At 40.5% G+C, this 11,228-nt stretch overlaps 1 protein-coding gene and 1 long non-coding RNA gene across 5 annotated transcripts in view; one reads left to right on the top strand and one right to left on the bottom strand.

Annotated features, from left to right (window-relative positions):
* The window catches only part of ST6GALNAC3 (ST6 N-acetylgalactosaminide alpha-2,6-sialyltransferase 3), a 216,935-nt gene extending 213,967 nt beyond the window's left edge, over positions 1-2,968 (bottom strand). For all 4 annotated transcript variants that reach the window (XR_001865057.1, XR_001865058.1, XM_008640815.2 and 1 more), the window contains exon 1: positions 2,756-2,968. Coding sequence is in view for 2 of the 4 variants with exons in the window: in XM_008640815.2 (XP_008639037.1) it covers positions 2,756-2,773 (18 nt within the window). In the remaining 2 variants the exon portion in view is untranslated. The remainder of the gene's footprint in view (positions 1-2,755) is intronic.
* On the top strand, positions 1,487-7,096 carry LOC108448978. Its single transcript, XR_001865060.1, has 2 exons — positions 1,487-2,167; positions 4,850-7,096. It is a non-coding gene; the product is annotated as an uncharacterized LOC108448978 (long non-coding RNA).
* The last annotated feature ends 4,132 nt before the right edge of the window (positions 7,097-11,228 follow it).

Raw genomic sequence — 11,228 nt, 5'->3', positions numbered from 1 at the left:
CTGCTTTTCTTTAACTGAGAAGAGAATTCCTCAAAATTATAATTTCACTGGTTTTACTGAGAATGTCCCATTACTGATTAGGAGACAAAGTTTCTAGAGCCACGATCAGTAACAGCCCCACCACTCTTACCTAGGAAAAGTGCACAACAAACACCAGAAAGACAGCAGGCACCTTTTGGAAAAATCCTCCTCCTCAGCATTTTTCACAGGCTGCACATGGAGATTATTTCATGCAGTAGTCATAGTATAAGGAGATCTTCACATCTAAAGATGATACACCTCTTCTAACGTGCTCTTAACCACTCTAAGTAACTCCAGTTAATTATTAACAGCTATCTCTGTTCTTTACACTTCACAGACACCTCTATCCAATCTCATTTATATTAAACTCTCACTCATATGAAACTCCAATACTCAGTAAGTCTCAACATCTTTGGCAGGGGGTTACAAATCTAGGAACAGAGGAGGGCAAGCCACAAGGGAGAGTCACACAGACACTCAGGGCTCAAGTGGAAAGGATGCACAGTTGTTCTGGCTTCCCATCCACTGTGCCACTACCTGCTTCAAATCTCTCCCTACAGATTTCTTTTTTTTTTTTTTTTTTCTTTTTTCCCACACAAGCTCAGGACAACCCCTAGGAAAAGAAGAAGGGTGTAGCTAACAGGTTTATATTTTCAGGAAGGAATTAGCCTAGTGTCATGTCAAAATATACATATTATTTCACATTTCCTTATTAGGGAAAAACCTTGCAGAGCAGCTATAGACATTACGTTAAAAACTCATATACAAGTAAGTATCTTGAGATAGACATTTAAATTACTCCTGTGGGATGTTTGTCTGAGAAAATCCAGCTTGCCTTATGGCAGTGCTAATCTTCTCATATCTGTTTCACTTTTTATCCTTGCACCTGCCTGTATTAACAAGATTAAGAATTAAGCTGGAAGGGGGCTGTCTGTCAAGGAATACCAATTAATCTATTGATTTAACCATCAGAATAACAACGAAATGGAGATCCAGGCCTGGGCAAACAGAAGGTGTTTATTGTACTATAATTCAAACTCTAAGTCATGCTTGTGGCAGGCTGTGACACCAGACTGCAAAGGGAACTATTAGGAGGGTGAAAGAGACACTGGAGTTTCCTTGTAAAAGGATTCTTACTTAACTGTTACAGCCAAAGGAAAGATTTTGCATGTGATCTGCCCACAGAATTTTTGAAAAGTAAGAAATTCTGTCTTCTGGATCACTTGCAGATACAGCCTAAGTCATTTTGGGAGCGTTTAAACAGGAGTGCACATGCTTATCTTTGTGAAACCAGGCTCCATTCACAGAGCTCACATCTCCTCATCTCAAATCACAACTCTCAGTTGCATTACTGCTGTCCGATTAAAGGTGTTTGTTACCCCCTAGCTCCAAGGAGGACCTGCTAGTTCAGGGAAGCTTCTGCACTTGCAGCAGACTTTGCCATATTTAATAACGTAAGCTACCACAACCTACAACACAGAAAAGTAAAAACACATCCATGTACCACAGACCCACTGGTTGAGAATGAATGAATGAAGAAAAGAGTGCAGCAAAATAACAAGTTTTTTTCAAAGTCGAAAGCCCAAAGTAGTGCTAAGGATTGGATTCATGGAGACACCTAAACGTTTATTATCCAGAAGCTGTTTTAAAGTTTTGCAATTCATCCACTTTGTTAATATGCTGAAAGCAACTGCTATCACAGGCCATCCCCAAGTTTGGGATAACCAACTCTATGCTAGAAGATCGGATTGCAAATAACAAAGAATTCACAGATTTATGATCAGTTTTACTGAATCAGCTTTACTTGCTAAAAGAAACAAAGCGCAAATATACTCAAAGTATGCACAGAAAGCAGCAAGGCACAGACGTATTTCAGGATCTGAAACAGAGCAGATAAACAGACCAGGTAACAAATGGATCCGAAACAGACCACGCTGCAGCCAGGCACAGGAGAGTGACTCCTGCAAGTGACAGCGCTGCAAGGAAACAAACGCCGCTTGTTCTCGACTGACCGCACTTCCGCCTCCTCCCCTCCCATTCAATCCCCGTGCTAGTGATGCTCCCTCCATCTGCATGGCATGCGGCTTCCAAATACTTTTACTTTTTAGGTGAGGGAAGCAGGCTGGAGAAAGCATGTGATCACACGGTAAGTTTATGCTTATATTTGCTAGCGTGAAGGGGGGGGGGGGGGGCGGTATCAAATAGGTTCCTTAATTAGAAAATGCAGTTAAATACGGAGTATAATTGTGTGGAGCATGTGGATCTGGAGCAGATTCAGCAGGGGAGTGTGTGCTTAAGGAGCAACCGGGACAGCTGTGGACATCTGCGACCGCTGCTTTAAGAGCAATAAATGCTGCATGGTTAGAAAAAGAAAATAAGTTGCCTGGTTTGTCCTTTGTACTGGAAGTCTGTTGCCCAAATGCTATTGCTCCTGAAGGAATTCAGCGTAGGAAGTCAGCTGAGACAAACCAGAGCCCCTCTCCCCCCTCCCATTATTCGGTACACGCTTCTCTTCCCGCTAGCCCGCAGTTCTGACAATCCAGGGAAAGATAGAAAGAATGGCAGAGGGAAGAAGAGCACAGCTGTACGTTGCAGAATTTCTCAAATATTCATTTGCCAAACAAAGCCAGTATTCAAAAAGACAACGAAGATGCAATAGGACCATACCAAATCCATGCCTCTGAGCAGCGAGGGGGTCTCTAACAATGCATTCAAGCAACAGATAGACATTTACCTTCAAAATGCAGGCCATGTTCTTTCTCTATCCTTCCTACCAAAGAGCAGCAGGATTCTACTTTGTGAGCAGCAGTTCCAGTGTCAGGCAAAAGGCTGGTAGAGCTGCAGAACTGCTAGAGCCTACATTCCTGTAGATCCAAATAAAGGTACCACGCATCCAGGATCCGTTAGTCATATTAGTCTTTTTATGCCCCGTTTGTTCCACCCATCAGCTCCTTTCTTTCTCTATCCTTCCTACCAAAGAGCAGCAGGATTCTACTTTGTGAGCAGCAGTTCCAGTGTCAGGCAAAAGGCTGGTAGAGCTGCAGAACTGCTAGAGCCTACATTCCTGTAGATCCAAATAAAGGTACCACGCATCCAGGATCCGTTAGTCATATTAGTCTTTTTATGCCCCGTTTGTTCCACCCATCAGCCCCTGGCACTGGCTGGGAGCCAGCCCAGCACCTCCCCTCCGTCACATGACTGAGTTTGATTCATGGCTCCAGTGTGTATTTTCCTAAGCTGCAGGACGCTCTCGCGCTGTACTATACGTACAGACAGAAATCTGTACCTTGCAGAGGCTTTGCAATGCCTGCAAATCAAGCTGCGTGTTTATAATTAGTCCCTGTGCAGCTCTCCCGGCGTTCTCAGGAGACAGCTGCTGACAGTTGGGCAGAAAAGTCCAAACTCTCGCTATTACTGGGGCTGTAAAAATCCTTACTCTGCTTGTTAGAGTGCAGTATTGTTCTACGTTCAGCCCTTTTCGCTGTATGGCAGGCTTCCCTTTGTCTAAATTGCTGCCCTATGAGAAATAATCATTATCAGCAACCAGCCCAGATATCCCACCAGAGGTGTTTGCATTGTGCTGTGCATGCCTTTTTGTGTAAAGAGCTGGCATCCATCACAGGGAATGGAAGGCTTGGGTTGGTTTGTGAGGTTTTTTGCTTGTGCAAGTCTCATAAAAACTCTCTGAATTTCTTTGGACTTTCTTAAGAAAGTGAGGTAAAGTGCAGATGAATAAATTCAGCTGTTGAAGAAATCTTTCACTTTACATAGTCTCATCAAATTCAAATTCTTCCCTTATGTAACATACTCAATATATCATGAAGGTTTTACTTCATATTTGCCACTTCTCCTGCAGTCTCTTTCTCCCTTTTTTACACTTTCTCAGTACTTCTCATTACTACATCTTGGAACCCTTTGCATTTTCTGTACTTGGCACCTTCCCTGTATTCCTTTTGTGCCACATTGCTTCACTCCTGCTGCTTTAGTACCAAAAGCTCTCCCTCTCCCTTAATAAATTCCTCGTAGTGGATGTCTTCATGCTCTCTGCAGCAACTCAGGGTACCTGTTTACATGCAGGCAATACCCTCCAGTTCATGTTATGAAACCATTTACCACAGAGCCCCTCAATGTGTGGGAGCCAGAAGGGGTTAGTGCTGTGCTGCACATTCAATAACCAATACTGTTCCCAGCCTGGCAAGCCTCTCCTATCCAGGTGCAATCCCTCAAGACAGTAAGTAGGTTGAAACTAAAGGAACTAGCTGTCCTTATTTGTATGCGGGGGCAAATCCTCCCTGAGAGCAGAACAGAAAGGGCCTGGGGGGATTTCTCTGGCTCACACTCCTTGGCTGCCTTCCTGTGCGTTTCCAGAGAAGATGCCAATGTGTGTTTGGCCTTTGCATGAGCATCCAGAGTGCTGTAGTCTTACACAGGTCCTGCAAACTCCTCAGCATCTCTCACCACTGGAAATTTGCCTCCTTGTTCAATTACAGCAGCAAGCCAAAGCTCTTGAGCTGAAAATTGTAGTATTGTTAGGGAGACTAATGAAAAAGAACTTAGTGAAGTTTCTAACTGTGTTGACTAACATAAGGAAATAGCTAAATCACGAGTTAGTGGAAGAAGGTGGTAAAGGAGGGACTTACAGTGGTTTTTTTATTAGAGGCTACCACCAAGCAGTGTTAGATCATTCTGGGTAGGAGTTTATGTCTCTTTAAGTACTAGTTATTCATAAGGAGTTCTGGAGCAAAGTTCTGTTTCTTAGTGACTAAGATAAACAAATAATTCATTCATTCCTGAAATAAAAATAATTGTCTCTTTTTCTCTCCAACAGTCAAGAATCTAGTTTTCCTCAGACTGAAACTATTCCTTTCACCTGTGTGATGGGCATGAAAGAAGTTTTCATCTGAGGCAAATGAAAAATATTCCACCGCCTTCCCACCCTCCACCTTACCAGCTCTGTAAGGAATAAAAGAAATGAAACTTGGAGAGAAACTGTCCTGAAAAGATCAACCATTTCCACATGTCCAAAGCATTGAGGGATTTCCAGTGAATTTTATTCCTTAAGGAAAGGCAGAGGCATGGGTAGTTGTCTTGTTTTAAGCATCTCGACATGCTTTGATTCTAAATATCACATCGGACAAAATTTGGTGTACTTTAACTTTTAGACTTTTTATAAATGGTTATTTATCTTACTAAACATCATTACTAGGCATCAGCAACAGCCATCCTTCCCTTTTTCTTTCAGGAGGGATGTGAGATTTCACTTTATTTTCTCCTAGGGACAGAACTGAAGATGTGATTTGAGCTGAGATCACCACAAACAGGAACAGAAAGTCCAGCCTTAGGCTGAGCTAATTTCTCCTCAAAGAAACTACGTGAGGAAAGGTATCCACCAAATGATAAAAGCAAAGAGCCATTGTAAGCACATTCCACGAGTCTCATAAAGTGCTTTACCTGAACTTATGATACTCTTGAAAAGTCAGCTTTAGGCCAAACACAGCTCACATTAATTTCAGTCACACCTGCAATTTTCCATCCAAAATTAACACGGTTGTTGTTGCCTGGTAGGGATGTCAAAGATACTATGAATCTGCCTTTCAAGTCTGAGTCATTGCCACAGGCCACACAAAGTCACTACTTCTAATTCTGAGGACAAAGACCTTTAGTTCTGAGGACAAAGACCTTGCATGTTTTCCATCTAGTCCAAGCCCTTCCGATACATTCCTATGGCGACATAAGCTTGGAGAAAATATGGTTGTGTGGGCAGCAACCCTTTTCAATTCTATGTCTTAGAAACTAATTCTGTCATGAGAAATCAATCCTTTGTAGAGAAGGCTGATTAAGCCTTAATTTGCAGAGATTAATAGAACTACGCAATCCCAGCATCCAAGCAGGAGTTTGTAGTGCCAGTGTGGGTAGTTCTGCTGGGCAGCCTGTGCCATCAACAGTGCTCATTTGGTTTGTTTGGTGGCTGGACACCGTGTCACTGATGAAGCTGCACTTTCACCTATGGTAAGAACTTCAAAGCCAAAATCTCACAGATAGATAACAGACTTAAATAGTAAATTAATTTTTTAGTCCACATCTGTATTTTAAAAGTGCAGGCTTAGAGAAAGTCTGAAAGCCATCATCTCACTAGTCACTGACATCAGACACTGGTTCATGTAGTGAAAATGTGCCAGAAAGGAAGAACCTGTTCTTACACTAGCTGCCACTACGAGGCTTTATCAGACAAGGGTGACATAAGGTGGCATTTTTCACCCTTCAGGTGCAACCTGAGTCAGTGGCAGAGTAACAGATCCACTCTACTGTTATCCAGAGATCGCATCTTCCCAACCATCTGTATCAAGTTTTCCTTACCTCATGAAACTCACCACTATAAGTAAACAATTTAAGGTACCCAGCAGCCCAATGCCATGGCAGAGGTAGAGGATGAGATGATAAAAAACCGCAGGTTATGATTTGAACAGGAAATCTTACCAGGTTATCCAAATGCTACATGGAATTTTAATTTAAAACTCTTAATGATGCTGATTTTCCAGGTAAGAAAAAAGGCTTAATCAAGCCTGAGTGCTTCATTTTAGAGGTGAACTTCTGCTGCATTCTGTAGTGCAGAAGCTGAGGAGAACAGGTGGGGCTTGTTACAGCCTGCATTCTGCTGTTACTTTTCAGAATATCCTTACAGCTTAAAGCAAGCTTGCCATGTGCACATTACTGAAAGAGCTGGTATATATTGCCCTGCCCAGCTTCCTTCTCAGCACAATTCCTCTGTACCTTATTCAGCTCAGGACAAGCAAATCCATTTAAAAAAAAAGTTTAGTCATGGAATACTTCTGCATGTTTCACTGGCAGGAGACAAGGACTGCTCAGCACCGTTTCTGCTATTAGAAATTCAGCTCATCACCTCACTATTATCATGGTAACAATTTAGCACAGCCACACAGCACTTGCAGACCTTGCATGTTCTGGTGTTCCCCCCAGGCCCTTCCTAATGCACACACACAAGCACTCAAATCAAGGGCTCCCAATTTTCAACTAAATAGTCTTTTAAAAAAAAAAAAAAAAAAAAAAAAAAAAAGAACAACAACCCAATAAAATCAAGTGTTGGCCACACCTAACAATGCATGAGTACAAAGGTCTGTAGACGCTCCTGGAAGCAGAAAAAGAGCAAACCCTACAAATCAGTAATCTTTTCAGACTGTTGACATTTTTTTTTTCAATGCATGCTCATCTGAGAGCTTCAGGTTTCTGTTTTCAAAGACAGTTATTAACCAGGGATTATTTTACACTGAACTACAGATTGTTGGGGGTTTTTTTATATTAATGAAAAAGTGTATGTCATCTGTTATTTGTAATTTTTCTTTTTTATTTAAATGTGTTTTAACAGAGACAATGGATTTTTTTAAAATGCAGGGAAAAAACCCCAAAACAACAAAAAAAACCCCCACATACTTAGAGAAGAAGCGTGTCTGCCCCAGACAGCTTTCCTCTAATTAAAACAGACTAAGCAACTCTGAAGAGTGCTGTGTCTGCTTATGCCACCAGATGTTTTGCCGGTATAAAAATAGCACAGTAAACAAATGTATAACTTGCTGCAGTCTCCAGCAGAAGAAAGCCCACCAGTAATATTCTGAAGGGCATTCAAAAGCTTAATGATGTGTTTGAAAATGCACTGTCATTTGCAGGTAACTGCTGAATAGAGAATAAGGTTGGTCGATAGGTATTTCTTGTACCTTCTTCAGTCAAGGATGTATTTGGTTTCTCCACTATAAAGTTTTTACATTCTTTGCTCTGTTATCAATGCTTCACACTCCCACTATTTTTATGAGATACAACTAACATCACAAAAACACTGACACTGTTTCACACTGAGATACGGCCATGTCAGTTTATCCTCTAATGAGATTTTATCCTGGAGAATACAGCTGTGCACATAAAAGGAGGTTAGGAAAAGGATCCAGCGACAACTTCAATCATGGCGTTGAAGGCCTTAAATTGGAACAAAACTTAAAAGCAGCATTTCAGCTTAGGAGAATGCCTTCTCCTGAACTAAAGAAGCAGAGACATACTCTGCCTCCTTTTCCAAAGATCCAGCCACTACTGTTTATGTGGGCTAAACTCTGTCATTATCCAAAGGATTTGTCTTTAAAAAAAAAAAAACCCAAACAACCAAACATCTCTCTCTCCCTTCCCAAGGCTTTATCTAATGTTTCTTTACACTTGAAAGGAAAAACTTGAAAGCACAGCAGAAAAGACAAATGTATTTAATTCAGGAGTGAATTAATTTTAGTGCAGGGTAGGGGAGGGTGGATTGTTTTACGCCACTCTCAAGTAACGTCTAGAGGGTCTCAACACCAGCAGTGTCAGATCTGACCCACCTTGTTCAGCAACATCCTGTTCACACCATCACAAAACAGGATATAAACTAGCACCAAGTGAAACTGATGGTCTTGTTTCATGAAATGATATGAATTAGCATTATTTTAGCATGCTATAAATGGATCTTTACCATGATTACCATAATTTTAGGAATAAAAAGAGGTTTTCACAGATTTTTTTTTTTTTTCCTGTCTTGGATATATTTTGTTCAGTTATGACCACAATGTTTAGACACGCAGAAAAAAAAATTGATTTGTGCAACCACAAAAGTGAACAAAATTTTCTTGGTAGCAGAAGTGTCATAGGGGGAGTCTTACAGAAGATGTTCAGAAAGTCACAAAAATCACCAATTCCTGTTTTTAAACATCATTCTATACTTGATTCCTGAGTTATGAAACCACCCAAACTATACTGAAATCCAACTGTACTCCTTCCATTAAGATTCTCTCCATGAAATTTTGTTCCTGGCAAATCTACTGTCTTGCCTGGCCACAGCATGAGAAACAGCAAAAGTTGCTTACAGATCTGGAATCATGATCTTTACTCCTCTGAATCCAAATAGACTGCTACCCTACTGCCCTGTTAAATGCACACTCCCTTTGGAGCCTTCAGAGGCTCTAACCAGCCACAATGCTGTGCCCTAATGTCAACAGACTTTGCTCCACTGGATAGAAAGTGAAGAAAATACCTTGTTATTTAAGTTATTTTCACCCGTGAAAGTTGCCAGTAGCAAAATGTTGCCATACTTCAAAGAGTCCATCTCAAGCTATTAACACATATACTCAAGGAAAATACTTCTACATCTTCTGAAACATCTGACAGCTCTCACACAAATTTTTAACAAAATCTATCCCATGCAATTGTTTCAATCAACATTTTTTCAAGTTTAGAGCTGACAACAGTCTTGCCTTTGACAGTTGTCTACACTGCTGTGTAATAGTGAACTAGAAGATAAAGAGATGCAGTTATAAGTGGAACTTAAGGTGTTTAATAAATTAAAAGAACTTGTGAATATTGACTTGGTGGAACAATCAGCAACCTTAAAATTGCAGCACTGAACACAAGACTAAAGAAATAGAGGAATTCAGCCTGAGCATACAGAACTCAGAACTGTTTAATTACGTGATCCCACCATTCTTTCCCCATAGGAAGTTTTGGGGTTCTGGGTTGTTGTTTGGTTTTTGGGTTTGTTTTGGGTTTTTTTTAATTGGAGTGAGGTTTGGGGTTTTCTTCCATTTGTCCTCCCTTTTCTAGTTCAAAAGATGAAACTTGCAAAAGATGAGTTTGAATCAGCGTTACATGAATGTGCTGTTTCCTATAGGATCACTGCTTCATTTACTGGAAAAAGTGATACAGTGCATGAGAAATGGTTTTAAGGAAAAGCTGCAGAAGTCTGATGACTTAAATCATTGAAAGCACCTTTGAAGAGGTGGATTCTGAACTTGTCTCTAGCAGAAATCCACTGCAATGGTCTCTGATTTAATAGCAAGGCACTGGTATTATTTTCCCTCATATTCTGAACTTGGAATTTGAAACCATAAGGGCTTATTTACCAATGCACTGGGTACTTGCAGCTGCAAATGAAGGTAATAGGAGTTACACTTTGATCATATTAATTGATACATAATGCTGAGTGCTCTGAACAAAAAAAAAAAAAAAATCTTAGGCCCCCTATATTGGACAGCAGCATAAAAGGATGCCTTAATTCTTTTCCCTGTGACTCACTTGCTTTCCTATAAAACAGTCATAATTTTTAATGTGGAGGGGTCATATTACAGTGAATGGCATAAGAGTGTCCATTAGGAAATTAGGCAACCTGTCTTCAGGAAGTGCTTTCACTGTCATGAAGTGATGTGGCACAGAGCCACACTGGGGCATGGTGGAACAAACAGAATATTAAATAGTTGCTCTCCACCTGCATCTTGCCAGCCCATAAACAAGTCAGAAGCATTAGAACAAAAACAAGTTATTAATCATGTAATTTAAAACTATGTTTAGAAGATAATTTGACCAATAATTAAGATACTATATAATAATTAAAAATAATTAGGACTGCAGAGTTAATCCCACTGGCATTTAAAATTTTGAATGCTTAGGTTTCTTATTTAATACTATTTTTATATCCCAGAATTCAGAGGCACATTCCATCTGCCATTACTGGCAACCCTGTCACATACCACCGTAAAGTTTTCTAAATTCCAGAACCATCCAGGACTCCCACTCCTGAGAAACCAACAAAAGCAGCCACTTCTAGACCTACAGTACAAGGCACATCCTTTCCCTGACAGGTAGCTAGGACCAAAGAAAGGAAGATCCTGTCCTGTAGCACACTCCAGTCTGGTTAATACTGAATTCTGAATCTCCCAACTCTGCCACCGAACAGGATACCACCTAAGTCATCCCTATCACAGTATTCTTTCTCACCTAGAAACTGGAGAAAGAATGTATGCTGTTGCTGTGCTAAACCTTGAGAAGAGAAATCCCAAACAACCTAAAGCCTGTACATTAAGAGTCCCAATAATGTAAGAAACAGAAGGACTCAGAGTAAGTCTGTTTAACAGTCCAAATAAAGTCCATACAGTAGTTCTTGGACAATTACAAAAGTGATGCATTTGGTAATTTTGATATTTTATGACTTCTGGTGACCCTGATGTTCTGCTCAAAGATCTTTTTGAATTTTGAAAAGGTCATTAAGCCCTCTGTTAACAGCTTCCCCAAACTGAAAGTTGAAGATTCATGCATCCACTATAGTGATAAAACACTAAGATTTAGTAGTCTGACTGTTTTTAAAAAAACCTTTTTTTGAGCAATGCAATCCTGCCATAGATCAC

The sequence above is a fragment of the Corvus brachyrhynchos genome, unplaced genomic scaffold (assembly GCF_000691975.1).
Source record: "Corvus brachyrhynchos isolate BGI_N302 unplaced genomic scaffold, ASM69197v1 scaffold48, whole genome shotgun sequence".
Lineage (NCBI taxonomy): Eukaryota > Metazoa > Chordata > Aves > Passeriformes > Corvidae > Corvus > Corvus brachyrhynchos.
The sequence above is the reverse complement of the archived record's forward strand: the minus strand, read 5'-3'. Positions and strand labels throughout refer to the sequence as shown.